The following is an 18,758-nucleotide window of genomic DNA, read 5'->3' on the forward strand; positions in this document are numbered from 1 at the left end:
CTATTTCTTTCATTACAGATAGCATTGGAATAGCATTTCTTTTCTTTGCAGAGTAAATATAAATATCAGCTAAAAATGTATTTGGATGAATCTGATTAAAAGTGCACTATTCAATTCACTAAGTAACTGTCCATGTTAACTACCTCTTCCACCTGGCCCTCAGAGGTTGGGCATCCCAAATCGCACTAGTGCCAAGGCAACCTCCAGCGACCAAACAAGCAAACCACCACAACAGCCACATATCCATTCCCTCCGGGAGTGCCATTTTCCCAGGTTTTCTCAGACTCAAAATACACTTGTGCTGATGTTGTTGCTAAAATAACTTTTTAATCATGTTCTACATATTTAACTCTCAATTTGCTCAAGATAGAAAATGAGGTTAAATAGCATAGTGCACCTTTAAAGACCAGTGAGGCTGGTCCGCCTCTTCCATTTAAGGGCATGTTGACTTATCTCGGCCGAGCTTTTCTTCCTGGTTCCCTCAGAACGAGCTGCACTCCCCTTTAAATGGCTGCTTCAGCCTCGGACAGAAGTTTGAACAGAAGGATTAAAATAACTTGGCGAGGAAGAGGAGAGGAGAGGAGGAATATCAAATAAGCTTTAAGGAGAAAGAGGAGGAAGAAGACGAGGGGGCTTTGGGAGGATTTTCTGGAGAAGGTAAGCGTCACTGTTTTCATTCCTCTGCGTTATTCCCTGTGAGGAACTGGCTCCTTACACTTCTGCTCGTCTGCGACAGAAACAAGAATAAACTGCTGCGTTGACCGTCGTTTAAATGACGATTTTATTTTTATTCATTATCTCTACAAACACAAAACGTTGTATCGGGTGCAGTCCTGGCTTATTGGCTGAATGAACGAGATAATTTTCTGCGTGTCGTTCCCGTCTGTTATTGCTTCGCCTCAGACACACTGGGCTTTTTCTTTGAGGAAATACAGCAAAGCTATAAGAAGCCAGTAGTTCTGAGCCCATAACCACGGAGCCCTGCTGGTGACATTGCTACAGTGTAAATTAAAACACGAACCACTCAGGCCGGGGGAATAATAGTGATATTTTTGTTGCCTGGGAACGACTTCATGAGCCGTGGGAAATATGTTTTTAAATATCACGCCTTATGGAGTACAGCGATTGGTGACATCCCTTCATGATAATATTAAGTTTGGGGAACAAGATATTTCATCACCCTGTTAAGACATCCCTTGCAGTATATCGTTTTCACACATTACTAAGTCATTCTCACGTATTAGGATCTTGTTCCCACAAATTAGTAGTCGTTTGCATGCCTCGGTGTGATCATGAAGAGCTACAGTAACTGTTACCCCCATCATGTTACCACGCATTATTTAGTTGTTGACTTTCCATAATTTACTTAGAAGGGGTTTCATCAGTGAGGCTCTGTACATATTAGGCACAAGACAGAAGGAATGAATGGCATGTGGCAGCCCGCTCTGAGCAGTACTGCACTGTAATAACTATGATTTCATTCTAGGTGTCCAGTGTATTCATATTTCCACCACATTGTTAATAATAAATATTACATCACCACAGTCATTTGTAAAGCTTTTGCAATAATATTAGATAAAAAGAAAAGAAAATATGCATTCATCCCAAGGGCAATTGCTGTGTTATAAAAAGGGCCTTAAAAGACTAGACGTATGCAACATAACTGAATTTATATTTAAAATGTGTAAAGGATATGTTCCTTATCTCCAATAAAATATGTTTTGTGACTGTGGGGTATATCAGCATTGCTACCTCCATCTCCTTCATTCCACATTCATCAATCGAAGAACACTGAGCCACTCTTGGTCCAAAGTTATTTAGGTAGTGAACAGTTCTCAACACCCAAGTGACCCTGACATGGCAGTGACACGTTTCAGGAACACTGCGTGTTTGAAAGTAAGATGTGTCAGAGGTTCTGACTTCTGCCCTTGTGTTATAACTCATTTTGAGGGCAGTGGTGAGAAGTTCTCGTTCACTTGAGCTCTGGTTAGCTACTCAGCAAATTTGGACACTTTTTAGGGTTTAAATAAAATAATATATATATATATATAAATATGAAGTGGTCTAACTGGTCGGTGCAGTGGCAAAGCCTGGCAAAATCCAAACATTAGCCTTCTCCTGTTACTACACCTGTTTTAGTGCAAACAGCTTATTACACATAGTATTGTGTCTTACATCATGTGTTGACCAAGTCTCTTGCAGTAGTCACTGACTGTTTCATCTCCACTGTCTCTAAACAGAACCTGAAAATTGTTCATAAGTCTGACCACCCCGGAGCCCACTTCTGTGAGCTTTTCTGTTAAATCTGCTGGGATCGAGGAGGGAAGACGGCTGCGGGATGGCTCTGTTGACCCTGCATAGAACACCGTCTGTTTGCACCCCAACAGTGAGTATTTTATGATCATTTTGCACATTTCAAAATATAAATTAAATGTTTTCCGGTGTGTCTATTATAAACTAATGTTGGGGAACAAAATTATAATACATTTAATAAAATGCTCCAGTCTTTGTCTCCTAGATCTGTAACATATGGTCAATTACCAAACTCGGTTTTCTGGAAAGAGTTCTATACCCTCGACTTCAAAAAGAACTGAAAAGCTATTAATTCAAAACATACCCCTGCTAGAAGTCTTTAAACAACCATGTCAGCACCTGCCTGATGCCTGCTTTTATAAATCTGATTAGGGTAAATGCTTTTTTCTCTCTCGTGTCTTAACTTTAAGGAAATCATTGTGTGTAACAGATGCAGCAGATAGAGAATGGCGTTATTCTTCAGAGGCCTGTGAATGCTATATCATGTTAATATGCATGGTATGCAGTGTTTGTTGATAAGCTTTGCCAACTGACTGTTATGTTCCCTATTAAGATGTGCTAGACTGATGTGGTTGGTATTCATGTTGGAAATATAAACGAAGCAGGGTTATTACAAACAGCATCATATCTACAGTCTCTTAATCACCGCAAACAGTATAAAAGTGTATCCATTTTACCCTTTCACAAAAATTGAAGTTGACCAGCCAGGACTTGTTTGGTGTCTGAAGTTTGCTACGAGCTGATGACAAGAACAAATAATGAAAGATTATGTTCACCAATTATCATTGTGCAAATTGCATCCCTGAGTCATGACACTTGCCTGAAACTAGTTGTTAAGTAATCATTAATAGACATCCTTACAAAATGTCTCACAATTTATGACATAATTTTTAATAAACATGGACATGACTATGTTGCCTAGCCCAAAACAATATGTCATAATGATACAAATTGTGTTTAAAGCTAATTATTTTATAATCATCTTGGTTATTAAAAACTTCCAAGCCCACAATATGGTGTGTGTGGGGCCTGTTGTTTGTCTGCTTGGTTGTCATTGATCATGGAATTAATCCCATCATTCCTGACCATCCTGACAAAAAAATAAATAAATAAATAAAAATAATAATAATTATATATATATATATATATATATATATAGAGTAATATATTTTAATCCCTTCAATGAATGTAAACATCCTGGTTCATCCTGATCAGGGTCATGGTGAGTTCAGAGCCTGCCCAGAATCACTGGATGCAAGGCAAGAACACAAGCTGGACAGGCACCAGTCCATCACTGGCTTATTTTTTCTTCTTCTTCTTCTTCTTGTTTCATTTTATTAGTTTATAATGTCAGGAAACACACAAAGTTGTGTGCTCAGGATGACTTAACAACTCAACACACCCTGAGGCCTCTAAGGATTTGGATATTCAGTTAGCTCCATGCTAATTGTTATGCTAGTCAGCCTCAGCGCAAAACTAAGAAGCAGATTTCGGACACCAGAGAAGTCTTGGCTGAATAATTATGTTTGGAGTAAGGGTGGTAAAGTGTAAACTAGACATTTTCCTGAACTACTTTAATCAACGACATCTGCTTGAAGACAGCCATTCAACAAAATATTTGTACACACTTTCCTTCCTCCCTTTCTCTCTTTCCTCTGTTCTCTTCCTCTGTGTACATTTTCTAGTTGTGCTTCTTTTCTTTCTTCACACTTTGTACAATGTGATTATGTCCCACTTCTCTTTGATTTGTGCCTGCTTTACCCCAAACATCAGGCCTCACTATTCTCCTTCAAATGGCTATTTAAAACCAGCTAGGTTTGTTGTTTCCCTTCCATGCACGCTTGCTTCTCTGTGGAGAGAACGTAGGTGTTTTTTGTGAGACAAAAATCTATTCCAAAGTTTCTGTTAGATGATAGGGTCAGAAACGGTTTCTAAGAGATGTAAACAACACTTCTTACATGGAAGTCCACCCTACTACAGCTGTATTGTTTTGTAAGGATAAAAAAAATCCTCTTCATCGGGGAAAAACTAAAAAAATGTGTGGAATCATAACACACACCACTGGGTCATTGTAACATATGTTTTGTTTTATTTATTTATTTATTTATTTATTTATTTATTTATATATTTATATATATTGTCACTGTCCAATGAAAACATGTTTCTTTGATTTTGTCGATTTTTATTTGATTTTTTTTACTTATTTTTATTTTCAGTTTACTACATCATTTCAACACAGCAATGGTATGAAAATTTGATGAATGTATGAATATAAATGCTCCAAAATAACTTGAAATAAAATATTCTTACATAGGCTTCCACTGAAAATGAAGTCCCCCTCCATTTTATATAAAAAAAATGCTTTGTTAGCATGTCTGTATGATGTTGTTCACACTCTGGAAGATATATCATGAGTAAAATCAGCAGTCACACGCACTTCTGTTTTGAAACTACAGTGTCCAAAGATGTGAAAACACAGATTCTCACAGCCAGGGTTTCATACATCACAAATCTATGGAATCTATCCCATCAGTATGTAAGGCAGGGCTCTTGAGCTGCAGGAGGAGTGGGGAATTTCATAGACATAAATTTGATATTGTTGCGGTGCAAAGAAAAACATGTTGATTTTTAGTTTACTACATCTTTTGAACACAGCTGCTTGTAGTTAAGGAGCTGATGTTGTAGAATTAAAGCTAAGTCACTTCCAAGGCATTAGGGGCTTTTTTTCATGGAAATAACTTCTCTGTTCATCATAATGATATATTTATTTGTGTTTTCAGTGGTCAGAGTTGGGTTTTAGTTACACAGACTATAAAACCATTGTTGTACTATTGATGGTACTTTGAAGTTGTTTGTACCTGCGTGAGCAAAAATGCACTCATACAGAGCCCTGTTTGTTTGGCCGTGTAGAGGTCAAAGCAGTTGCTTAGGGCTTATAGTAATAAACTCTATGTCCACACAAGATATTTTATTTAATTAAATTTTTACTTTGTTTGTTTGTTTTTCTTTATTTTCTACTGGATTTACTGAGAGTAACAGTAAGACATTTTGGCATGAAGTTCTCCTGCTCTCTCTCTTTCTTGCTCTCTCATTTCCATTGCTCTGTCTCGACATGTCAGTTGCGAAACAGGTAATGTTACTATCTCCAGTTTCTCTTTCTCTCTTGTCTTTCCCCTCTCTCTCTCTCTCGCTTCCTGCTCTCCACTATCTCCTTTCACACAAGGTTCCTTTGAGTCACATCAGTGTCCTTCAGCAATTCACTGCTGGGTAACGATGGCTAAAAGTTGATGTGCAGCTGCTCCAGACCTTTTTCAGTGTATGCGCTTCTGTGGAAGTTATGCAAGCTTTGTGTGCACATCTTGATCAAAACTGAATGAGGGCACCTTTTAAAAAGATGAATTCCCTTGTTCTGTGAGATCTGTATATATGCTGTAGATATTATCAATAGAAAGGAAAGATAAAAAAAATATAAGCTTTTGAATCCTCTTCATATTTTAAGAGATCTGAATTTTTTTGTCAGTAATATCAAGCAAATATCAGCAACGTCAGTTGTCAAACGCCTTAGCTGCAGGTCAATTTAACAGGTTTTGTGGATCTGAAACTTAGTCAGCAACTCTGTTAAACTTGCTTTTGGGAGACTGCCCCCAGGTTCTATTTATCATCCCATCCATCCATCCATTATCTGTAACCGCTTATCCAATTTAGGGTCGCGGGGGGTCCAGAGCCTACCTGGAATCATCGGGCGCAAGGCGGGAATACACCCTGGAGGGGACGCCAGTCCTTCACAGGGCAACACAGACACACGCACATTCACTCACACACTCACACCTACGGACACTTTTGAGTCGCCAATCCACCTGCAACGTGTGTTTTTGGACTGTGGGAGGAAACCGGAGCACCCGGAGGAAACCCACGCGGACACGGGGAGAACACACCAACTCCTCACAGACAGTCACCCGGAGCGGGAATCGAACCCACAACCTCCAGGCCCCTGGAGCTGTGTGACTGCGACACTACCTGCTGCGCCACCGTGCCACCCCTTTATCATCCCATGTATCATTTAAAATATAAAAAAAAAAATAAATAAATATCAGTTTTTAAAAATTCTTTTTCTTTTTTTTTCTTTTTTTTTAAATAACTGAAGCTAAAACGTTTGCTGCTGATGATGCCTCAGTGTCTTTAGTGTACAGGAATAGAACAGGGAAGTATGTCTTTATGCCTTTAAATGCTGTCTATTTGTTCATTTCAGTTGACTCAGTTTGAGTATCTAGGAGTGGGTTTACAACTAATTAACGTACAAAATAAACACCCCAAGCACAAAATTCAAACTCCGTTTGTGAGTATGAAGGAAGCAGAAGCAGATTTGCCCAAGCTTGTCCACTTACTCAACCCTCAAGCTAAATTACACCAAGCAGGCTACTGAACAACTGAACAGTCTCTCTCTCTCTCTCTCTCTCTCTCTCTCAACTGTCACATTTACATATTACACTTAAGATATTTTGATAATATAATAATAATATATATTATTATTTTTTCTATTTTTTTTCCTTTTTCATTTTTTTTTCTTAAAGGATGAAGGCATTCCAAGAAGAGGGAGGCTTCAGAAGAGGTGAATAAACAAACACCATATGTACAAAATATGAAGGGATGATCTCAGTGCTGCTGTTGGATTTATAAGTGTAAAGTTGAACCCTATAGTCTTTTTTAGACCTCCAACAGTGAGACTAGTTTTAACAGTGATTCTGTTTTAACACATTTATGCCAATTAGTCTAAGAAAACAGATAAATATATGAATGCCTAAATTTTTGTTCTGTATAGTTCTCTCACTAATAATTCCACTGCTCACACAGGTCAACTTGTGTAAAACTATGTGAAAGTGACAGATAATTTTCACACAGTTGCCACAGTGTTCCACATTTATTTTGTGTTTGTCACTTTCTACCCATCAGAGAAAGTTTTGCCCTCGTTAAAGGGGCGGTGCTTCTTCTAGAGGAAGGAGCTGATGTAAACCCACTCGTTCCAATTCCAAGTGCCAGGCTCGGGGGTGGAGCCTCTGACACTCAGCATCGCCATTTACATGCCATGATCTCATTACTAAGGCCAGAAGACACAGTCAAACTGGTGAGTCTCCCATATGCAGTGGTGTATGGAATAAGTTATAACATTGACAGCACACTCACATTGACATGTTTGAACATGTAGTCACTTTTACCACATTCTCCATCCTAGATGTTGTCAAAAGTGAGTTTTACTATATTGACCTACAAAATTAAATGTGTGTGGGTATATATTTCCTCACTTTAAGCACCTTAAAATGATTCGGGTTTATGTATTCACACATAATACAAGGGAATAATCCTGTTAAAAACACATTAGGTTATTAGTTAAAGAAAGAGTAGTTTCAGTGCTGTGTAAGTGTATTTGCCTTGTATCTGGCTCGGTGAATCTCACTCAGTGGATATGTCCCTTGCTTTGGGAGACTGGCTTTAAAAGCTATATTGACACAATGTAATTACTGTGCTATGCTGGCCTTACTTTAATCAAAAATGAATGAACATTGCATGTGACAGTAACTGGATAAAGTGCTCACTCTTTGTCTCTCTCAGGCTGTGCGGCTAGAATCCATAAGTAAAGTCCGGGTGAGATATTTGCTTATAGTTGCAACTTTCACTCGCAGACAGGAGAGTCTACTGCTCGGCATGGACTTCCCAAATATAAACAGGTTGGAAATTATGATTATTATTATTAGTAGTAGTAGTAGTAATACTAGTTGTAGTAATAGTAGTAGTTGTAGTAGTAGCAGTACTAATAGTAGTAGTAGTAATATTAGTAATTGTTGTAGTAGTAGTTGTAGTAATAGTAGTAAAAGAAGTAGTTGTAATAATAGTAGTAATAGAAGTAGTTGTAGAAATAGTAGTACTTGTAGTAGTCGCAGTAGTAGTAGCAGTACTAATGGTAGTAGTATTAGTAGTAATAGTAGTTGTTGTAGAAATAGTAATAGTTGTTGTAGTAATAGTAGTTGTAGTAGTACTAATAGAAGTAGTTGTTGTATTAATAGTTGCAGTAGCAGTAGTAGTAATAGTAGTAGTAGTTGTAGTAGCAGTAGTAGTAAAAGAAGTAGTTGTAGTAATAGTAGTAAAAAGTAGTTGTAATAGTAGTAATAGAAGTAGTTGTAGAAATAGTAGTAGTTGTTGTAGTTATAGTAGTTGTAGTAATATTAGTAGTTGTAGTAGTACTAATAGAAGTAGTTGTTGTATTAATAGTTGTAGTAGCAGTAGTAGTAATAGTAGTAGTTGTTGTAGTAATAGTAGCAGTAGTAGTAAAATAAGTAGTTGTAGTAATAGTAGTAGTTGTTGTAGTAATAGTAGCAGTAGTAGTAAAAGAAGTAGTTGTAGTAATAGTAGTAATAGAAGTAGTAGTACTAATTGAAGTAGTTTTCGTAGTAATATTTGTAGTAGTAGTAGCAGTAGTAGTATTAGTAGTAGTTGTAGTAATAGTAGTAGTAGCTGTAGTAGCAGTAGTAGTAAAAGAAGTAGTTGTAGTAATAGTAGTAATAGAAGTAGTTGTAGAAATAGTAGTAGTTGTAGTAGTAGTAATAGAAGTAGTTGTAGTAATAGTAGTAATAGTAGTAGTTGTTGTAGAAATAGTAGTAGTTGTAGTAGTAATAGAAGTAGTTGTTGTAGTAATAATAGTAGTAGTAGTATTAGCAGTTGTAGTAATAGTAGCAGCAGTAGTAGTATTAGTAGTAATAGTAGTTGTAGTAGTAGCAGTAGTAGTAGTATTAGTAGTAATAGTAGTTGTAGTAATAGTAGCAGCAGTAGTAGTATTAGTAGTAATAGTAGTTGTAGAAATAGTAATAATTGTAGTAGTTGTTGTAGTAATAGTAGTTGTAGTAGCAGTAGTAGTAGTATTAGTAGTAATAGTAGTAGTTGTAGTAATAGTAGTAGTAGTAATTGTAATAGTAGAACTATATAGAGACGTTTTAATTATTTTATTCATTAACTATAAACACAATTAATGTGTTATGAATTTAGTTTTTCTTGGGTTTGTATGTATGGGGTTGTTATTATAGTTAATAGTTTCATAAATGTTTTAATTTTTTTAAGTTTTAAAACTGTCTCTCCTTGCATTTCTTTTAATTTACTCCTCCTTCATGTGTTTTGTAAACTGTATCTAAAGCTTCATTCTGCAGTTATTGTATTCTCTTGTGTGTGCCATAAGGAGTTTAAGTCTCGTGTTTAAAATGTATATTTCTTCACAGCACACACGTATTTGCTGTTTAGTTCTTGACTGTGGTTGCTATTTATCTTGCAGTATACTTCCTGCAGTGTGGCTGTAAAGTGAGAAAACTGGCAGTATAAGAAAGATTAGTCTCATTTCTGTCAAACACATATTTAAGGCTTAATATCATCAAGTGTCATGCTATAATCAAACCATTGTAACTTTCATAAACTTTTAAAAATTTTATTATTATTAAAATAGTCTTATTACTTTCATAAGGCATAGACCAGTAGAAATTATTCAAAAAAGACCAATGTAATAAATCTTGAACCCAACAGTTTGATGCTGTTACCCAGTGTTAGGTCTAGGGTACATTACAGTATTATTATTATTATTTTTTTTTTTCTGATTATTTAAATACACTATAAACAAAAGTGTGTTATCGCCCTAAAGCCTGGGGAAGTTTTAGACGATTTCAGATTATTTTAGTGAAACCCTTATTATCCACAACAGCTCAAACAAAAATACTTAAATATTTAAAATGTTGATATTTATGATTTTCTATTTCTGCTAAAACAGCGTGATGTGAACAGGACAGTAAATGTGTACAGGACACTGAAAACATAATATGTCACACACATGTTTTGTGTTAAATTAGGATGAATCATTAAATTTGAAGCAAAGAAAACAATGCTAGTCATTTATTAACTGATGTTAAACATAATAATGTTATAGTATTCATCTCGCATTATCTCTCTCTCTCTCCATTTCTTAGTGATCAGTGCACCATTGGTCTTGTCTTGCCTATATGGAGTGACACACAGGTGTATCTAGATGGTGATGGGTAAGACCATGCAAGATGTTTAAATATAAAAAGAACTGATAAAGTGTTATTTTTCAATTTTTTTTCAATTATTTTGCTGTTCTCTATCTATCTCTCTTTCTTTCTTTTCTTTCTTTCTCTCAGGGGGTTCAGTATAACGTCAGCCGAAGTCACTCGGACATTCAAACCTGTGTCCATTCAGACAATGTGGTGAGTTCACCAAACTATTACATCAGAGCCAGACTGGACTAAATCATCAATATGTAATAGCTGCAATAATGTAATAACTCTCTTTCTAACTTGTCTAATAATAATATTAATAATTATAATAATTATGTGCTGCGATGTATCTGCCTGTGTGTATTTCCTCAAACAAACCCGATGAAGCTGCCAGCCCTAATTAATCCGACTTTTTTCTGAAATGTGTCAGGTCTGTGCTGCAGGCTCTGCATGGATGCTGTGAGCGTGCAGTTCGGGGGGCTGTTATTCCAGGCAGTGGTCTGGACTGGGCACATCACTACAGGCAGCAAGTGGAGTCTGACCAGCATTGCCTCAATGAATGGATGGTTATGAGAGGTCTGGAGTCCGTCCGAAAGGACAGCAAAGGCAACTCCACTGAGAGAGAGTCTGTAGAGAAAGAGATCAAAGCTCAACTCAGGGACATCATGAGAACTGAAGACTTAGAAAACATCACTTCTAAACAGGTAGAAACAGAGAGAGAGAAACAAATGAAATACAGTAATGCCCCCCCCCCCCCACACACACTATCTTACACATTTGTTTTTACTACCTGCAACTTGGGGTTTGGCAAGGCCTTAAAAAACTTAAATGTAAAACACACTTTGTGTGTGTGTGTGTGTGTGTAGGTTCGATCTGCTCTGGAGGCAAGGATAGGCATTGATATGAAGAACTACAAGGAATACATCGACAATGAAATGATGGTCACCATGGCGCAGATGGACAAACCATCTAAAATTTTAGACTACCTTTATCTGGTAACTAGCAAAACCACACTCCTCCATAATAGTGATGAAAATGAGCATCCTGTAACTTGTTAAGTAACTAATCAACTAGTAAACAATACTGCACTGCATGTGAAATGGAAATTCTATCAAAGCTGTAGCTGAATGCATATGATGGCACACTGCTGGACTATATTCACTAGTACAACAATTAGTAACGCCTTCCTGATTGTGTAGGTAATAGGTACCTCTTGAGACATTGTCAAAAATTATAGTTTGTAATTTTGATGTTTCTTGCTTTTCATAAGGGCTCCGAATGGAACGCGGCTAACTTTGATGAACTTCAGAAAAACAAGTATGCTTACTGTTTATATTTACTGTCCTTTAATGGAAGGAAAACAAAGCATGAGTTAAAACTGGATAAGTATATTGTGATGAAAGTCTAAACTAAATGTTGTTGTTTTTTACACATTTGCAGTGTGGGCTATATCCTAAACGTCACCAGGGAAATTGATAACTTTTTTCCAGAATCTTTTACATACATGAACATCAGAGTTTATGATGTAGAGGCAACGGATCTACTCTCACACTGGAATAACACATACATGTTCATCAATGAAGCCAGGTAATGCACAAAACACAAATTTAGTGTGGTAATACTGGCCAAGTCTCTAAAGGCCTGTTAGATTTAGTACAGAATCTCAAACGACCAGGCTACTGCCACCCACTGGAACAACGGAGACATTTTGTTTGTTTTTTTATTATATTAAAATCGTATTAGTTATTTATGCTATTCAAACCCATGCAGGTTTTAGGTTAAGGTTCTCGTAAGACTGGTGATTTGGTGCTTTTAACGACATTTTGTTTTTGTCATAGATCTGAATTATAATAAAGCCAGCTGCGTGTGTATGATGCAAGATGTTTCTTGTTTATAATGCAGGAAGAGTGGGCAGACGGTACTGGTACATTGTAAAATGGGTGTGTCTCGTTCTGCCTCCACGGTGATCGCATTCCTGATGAAACAGCAGGGCTGGCCTTTAGAACATGCCCTCAACCACGTCCGAGAACGGCGGCCTATTGTACAGCCAAATGAAGGCTTTCTCAAACAGCTACAGACATATAGTGGGATTCTAAGTGCCAGGTTATACACACACACAGACACACACACACACACACACACACATATACACACACACACACACTGGTGGGTTCAATCCCTGTTTTTCCATGAAGCTCTTTTTGCTGATTTTTAAGGGTCTTTTTCTTTAAGGTGCAAGAAGATACTTTACACTGTTTGTGTCCCTTCACATAAAATTAAATGCAGAATAAAAGCTGTATCAGAAATTAAAACTGATATTAGTAGTGGGGGGAGGGGGGGAGGGAGGCAATCATGTGATCAGCACAAATTTCTAGAGAACCTTGTCTGCTTTTATGGGCATCACAATTCTGAAGAATCTGGACACAAATATTCAAGGTATTCTGTTGTGTGCTCTGCAGTAAACAGCGCCATAGCGCCCTCTGGAGGCGGAGGTCCAGATCAGAATCTCAGCAAACAGACGCCAAGAAAAAGAACCAACAGGCAGAGAGCGAGGGAGAGCAAGGAGATGACGAGGAGGAGGAGGAGGAGGAGGAAGAGGAAGTAGAGAGCCCAGAGGAAGACGACAGCTTTGAGGAGGAATCAAAAGATGTAAGGATGCATATATAATAGAACATAGCTCACATTGTTATTGCTTTTGACACTATATAGTTATTTCTCATTGTACTGAGTTCCTTCTCTCTATTTCTCTCTCAGGTATTTGAAGAGTCACTGCCTATTAGTATTCCAGAAGTGGTGGAAGAGGTGGTCCCACCAAATCCTTTAATTACTGTCCAGGAGAGTGACAAGGTCAGAATTATTCAAACATTATAAATAAATAAATATTATTCAATATGCAGTTAATTTTGGCTTGAAGGTCCTGTATCCTGTAAAGCTACTGAATTTACTAAATTTTAAGAATTAAAAAACATCAGTTGTTGTAGGTAAACCGTTCATACAGTAAAAAAAATAACTTATCTGCATAAAATATCCAGTTATATACCTATTTTTTAATAACACATTTACATATGCAGTCTACAGGAGTGCACTGACGCATGTACTATATATATACCTCTGTCTCACACAGGTGTGTCCGAGTCCCAGCAGAAGTGGAAGAATGGACCTGTTTTCTCTCATGCAGTCCATCCAGCTGGATGATGAGGAAAGACTTAGCGATATAGAAGTAAGAAAACGACAATAATCTTAAAATAAGAGAGGCAAAAATGGACTGTAAAACTAAATCAATACTTTCTCCAAATGTAGTCCATCAGCAAAGACATTTGGTGACTGAATATTCTAGTATGTAGTGTGTGTGTGTGTGTGTGTGTGGTATGAAGAAAACCTTTATCAGAAATACATGCTTTCATGCTTAGATTCTAAAGCAGATGTGTAGTCTTTTTTCATTTCTACTCCATTTTCTCCCACTTTGGAAGGCTCTCTAGCACCCTCTAGTGATTATGGGGAGGAGTAGAATCAGCAGAGTGTTCAGGTTCTTTCTGTGTTGGCTCTGATGGACGTTTAAAAAAAATGACTTTATTGTTGATACAGAATGCCGCAGCCCAGAGGATATCGCCAGGACAACGAAGAAGGAGCCACAAAAGAAGAGCTTTAACACACCAGAGAGCTCATGTGGACGTTTCTCCGGATCCAAGCAGTCTGAATAAAAATAAGGCAGACGCTCAAGAGAAGGCACAGCAATCTGGAGAAACTAACAGTGGTTAACAAATAACCGTAGGAAGAGCTGAAGAACAGAGACAATGAAAGAAGAGCGGGCAAGATACTCCTCATGGTGCACATTTTATTTATCCATAATTATCAGTCCTGTTTTAATGATTTAGTATGGAATAATGGTGGTGAATTATTTTTATTTTTGTTTTGTTTTAAGTTTATGCGTTGAGATCTAGAGAAAATGGGCAACACAAACACACACTCACACACACACACACACACAGTTAAATTCACTGCATTCACTACTTAGCAAGGTTTCCATCCAGTTTTAACAAAAATCAAATGATTCTAATATAATGAATAATTACTATTTTTCACATACTGAGGAATATAGACAGAAAACATGTTGACCAGCTTCTCATTGCTGTATTTTTTTTTTTATTTAATATATTAACAATAACACATTTACATATGCAGTCTACAGGAGTGTACTGACGCATGTAGAATATATATATATCCCTGTCTCACACAGGTGTGTCTGAGTCCCAGCAGAAGTGGAAGTTCTCTGTGTTATTTGACAAGGGCATTGGTTGTTAAAAAGAAATCTTTCCTGGCTCCATTGTAAAATCAAGAAAGGCAGGGAACAATGGAAGATTCGTTTAACTATTCAGAACAGATCTTTATGACTGTTGCCAAGCCATAGACAGTTCTCAAGACATACCATCATTCTGTAGTTGGCATATTAGAACCATATGTATGTAGAGTTTGAAATGTTTTTATACACCACATGACACAGTGAATCTCCTTAATGCACAAATGCATAGCTCTGTTACTTGGATGGAAACCTAGCTGCTGTCTTTGCAGGCACATTGAATATGACTACATTATCAGCACAAAGAAGAACACATGCGCACACACACACACACACACACACACTTTATATCACTGGGCCTATATGTACTTTATTTTTATTTGGTTTAAAGTGTGCAATTATAGCAGAGCTTCAATCCCAACAGCAAAGCTTGGAAACACCTGGAAACATTCTGTGCCTTTCGGTGGATGTCTCTGTTATTTGTACACGCGCACACTGTTTGTTTTAACAAGCACTTGCCCACTCCACCTGACCACTATTTCACATTGAGGGAATCCCCAGTATCATCATAATTCCCTGTTTACGTTTGGCAGTTAACATAATTCCATAATTCTGTCCTGCCCTTACTGCAGGAACGGCAGATGCAGGTTTATTACGTTAAAACACACAAGTTAAAACAGAGATTATAAGAAATAAAGTAGGATAATATACAGGGGTTGAACAATGAAACTGAAACCACAATAGACCACAATAATTTATTAATATGGTGTAGGGCCTCTTTTTGCGGCCAATACAGCGTCAATTCGTCTTGGGAATGACATATACAAGTCCTGCACAGTGGTCAGAGGGATTTTAAGCCATTCTTCTTGCAGGATAGTGGCCAGGTCACTACGTGATGCTGGTGGAGGAAAACGTTCCTGAACCATTGGATGCACATGGTCCTCCAGAATGATTCGGTAGTCCTTGGCAGTGACGCGCCCATCTAGCACAAGTATTGGGCCAAGGGATGGCCATGATATGGCAGCCCAAACCACCCCCATCATCACTGATCCACCCCCATGCTTCACTCTGGGCATGCAGCAGTCTGGGTGGTATGCTTCTTTGGGGCTTCTCCACACCGTAACTCTCCCGGATGTTGGGAAAACAGTAAAGGTGGACTCATCAGAGAACAATACATGTTTCACATTGTCCACAGCCCAAGATTTGTGCTCCTTGCGCCATTGAAACCGACGTTTGGCATTGGCATGATCTACCAAAGGTTTGGCTGTAGCAGCCCGGCCGTGTATATTGACCCTGTGGAGCTCCCGATGGACAGTTCTGGTGGAAACAGGAGAGCTGAGGTGCACATTTAATTCTGCCGTGATTTGGGCAGCCGTGGTTTTGTGTTTTTGGATACAATCCGGGTTACCACACGAACATCCCTTTCAGACAGCTTCCTCTTGCGTCCACAGTTAATCCTGTTGGATGTGTTTCGTCCTTCTTGGTGGTATGCTGACATTACCCTGGATACATCACAAAGACTTCCTGTCTTGGTCACAGATGCACCAGCAAGGACAACAATTTGTCCTCTTTAGAACTCTGGTATGTCACCCATAATGTTGTGTGCATTGCAGTATTTTGAGCAAAACTGTGCTCTTACCCTCTGCTAATTGAACCTTCACACTCTGCTTTTACTGGTGCAATGTGCAGTTAATGAAGATTGGCCACCAGGCTGCTCCAATTTAGCCATGAAACCTCCCACTAAAATGACAGGTGTTTCAGTTTCATTGTCCAACCCCTGTAGTTCAAAGCATAAATTTGGTTAAACCCCTCAGTGTATTCAGGTACATTTAATGTTCAGTCTTTTAATATAAAATATTTATTTAAAACATCTTGGTTACATAGCTGATAGCCAAGGGCAAGTGCAATCTATCCCCCCCACTTCCTATGAGTAGCCAATTCTGAGACGGTGAGTCATAGTTGACAAAAGCATGTTTGAAAGTATTGAAACAGGATCACAACCTGAGCCATATATTAACCCACACCTCACAGATGTTCGTGCAGTATTAGAGAATGCTTAGTCAAAGGCATAATTTCCTAGAAATACCTGTTTTATTTGTTTATTATTATTATTATTATTATTATTATTATTTGTATTAGTTTTTCCCAGCATATATTATTTAAAAAGAAAATCACATAGTGTTTTTAAATCTATAAATTCTATGCAATTAGTCTACTACAGTTTAGTTTTGCCTGTAACTGTGAAGCTTAGTGCTGCCACTTTTGGGATTATAACTACATGATTTCTTTCTCTTTATCCCTTTCTTTCTGAATGGTATGTAAAGTTATGTAATGACAGGCCCTTAAATTGATCATGTTTTACATTTATGTGCAACTCCTCTGAGCATTACTGCAACAGCTGTACATTAGAATCTTTCTCTGATATCTTCACACTGATCTTTGTGTCTGAGGAAATGAACTGTGTATATATGAGTACTTCACAACCTCTATCCTGAGAGATCTAGCCTTCTGTACTTTGGGAGGTAGCCCTGAGAATGGTCTGCATGATGGTCCGGGACTTTCCATATGTGCCATAAGTCAAACTTACTGGATGAATGAATTCTGATTTCTATCCCACAATCCTACGGTACCAGTGCCTTTTGGTTTAAGAGGGTGGACTCACCTGCCATGGTTTTAATGTATGTTTATATCAGTTTAACAGTTGTCTTTGACACTTGCATGTTTCAGTTCCAGCCAAATGTTTGGATGCAGAAACGTGCAGAAAGGTTTTCCTTTATTTCCAATATGTTTAATGTATTATATTAATCAGAAATCTGTTAAAATCAGTATTAATGCGTAATTTGTTCCATTTCGCAGTAGTAAGTGTGCATTCCCTAAGGAAGATGTTTGACTTCATATACACACAGTACATTGCAAAAGACTGAGAACACACTTTTTTTTATTCGATTTCCAGCCAAAAATGCCACGAAATGCTGGTGATTCATTTTTCAGTGTCAGGGGAAAAAAAAACAATCATTACACAGAAGCCTAAAAAAGCCTGGTGGTGTTAAATATATCCACCTTTTGCATTTTGTAAGACTTTTGTCCTTTATTTGTATAAATTTACAAATAAATATGCAGGGATTATTTTTTTCAATATTATGCAAGTGGATTAGTTTACATCTGATCTAATACATAATGGGTTTGGACTGGAAAGTGAATAAATGAAATGTGGTCTCTGGTTTTGCACAGTAGTGTATTTGTCCTGGATACAAATTTGTGAATATCTGAGCATGATCCTCGTGATATTTTGAAGAGTATGAAAAACGGCATCCAAACAATGGACTGGTACAGTATGACTTTTTGACTGAGGGAGTTTTATTTGCAAGGAACTGTGTGTGTGTGTGTGGACAGTGTCCCAGCTTAAGTATTGGACCATGTGCATGCTTTCTGTACTGTTTCCCTGCCCTTAAGGTGAAGCATGTCACCCGTGGGTGTGAGAGAGACAGTGTGTGTGTGTGTGTACTTTTGGCAATACAGTGTTTCTGCCGTGATCTGTATATTCATGCTATTCAAAGTGAGTCTTTGTTACAGATTCTGAGGCAGAGAGATTGCCCTGGTTGCCAGATTGAAACCAAAACCAAAGTGAACCCATGCCGTGTCTAATGTATCACAACAGGTCTTTTGTAAAAGAGAACTAAACCGCTGGTTAAAAGTAAATACATCAGTATGTTTGTGTGAAAATCACCTGTTGGGCCTTTTAGCCTTCACACAGGTGCAATTCCAGGTTTAAACAATGCTGAAAGTGTGCCATATTAATTGACTGTAGTTTAAAATCAACATATCCTGATGCTGTTTTATGAGCGTTATTGGTATCACACCTTTGGAGTGTGCCTTTTAAAGTTTAATTACTGGTTGCTGTTTCCTTTTTTCTAATTTATCTTCCAGATCTGGAAATGTATTATTGCTCCAATTATATCTAAGATATATCTATTGCCTTTATTGCTGTACAAAGTAAAAATAAAAATGAATTTATTGAAAAAGTATAAGCTGTGATGACTTGAGTAGATGTTCTGAAAGTTTAAACCTACTTCATCCATTGATTTTTTTAAGCCTAGTGCTGG

The 18,758-nt window shown here is 37.6% G+C and overlaps 1 protein-coding gene across 2 annotated transcripts; it reads left to right on the plus strand.

Moving 5' to 3' along the window:
• The first annotated feature begins 488 nt into the window (after positions 1-488).
• On the plus strand, positions 489-18,644 carry si:ch211-203d1.3 (protein phosphatase Slingshot homolog 3). Of its 2 annotated transcripts, XM_066649451.1 has the most exons (16): positions 489-657; positions 2,241-2,386; positions 6,885-6,922; positions 7,264-7,435; positions 7,921-8,036; positions 10,311-10,379; positions 10,503-10,568; positions 10,789-11,062; positions 11,225-11,353; positions 11,629-11,675; positions 11,799-11,945; positions 12,261-12,461; positions 12,818-13,007; positions 13,113-13,205; positions 13,483-13,578; positions 13,944-18,644. In XM_066649451.1, the coding sequence occupies exons 2-16, from the start codon at positions 2,339-2,341 to the stop codon at positions 14,115-14,117; spliced, it is 1,860 nt and encodes a 619-aa protein (XP_066505548.1). In that variant the 5' UTR covers positions 489-657; positions 2,241-2,338; the 3' UTR covers positions 14,118-18,644. The 2 variants fall into 2 exon arrangements, with proteins under 2 accessions (XP_066505548.1, XP_066505549.1); XM_066649452.1 differs by lacking the exons at positions 7,264-7,435; positions 7,921-8,036.
• Positions 18,645-18,758: the final 114 nt, after the last annotated feature.

Source organism: Hoplias malabaricus, chromosome 17 (genome assembly GCF_029633855.1).
Source record: "Hoplias malabaricus isolate fHopMal1 chromosome 17, fHopMal1.hap1, whole genome shotgun sequence".
Lineage (NCBI taxonomy): Eukaryota > Metazoa > Chordata > Actinopteri > Characiformes > Erythrinidae > Hoplias > Hoplias malabaricus.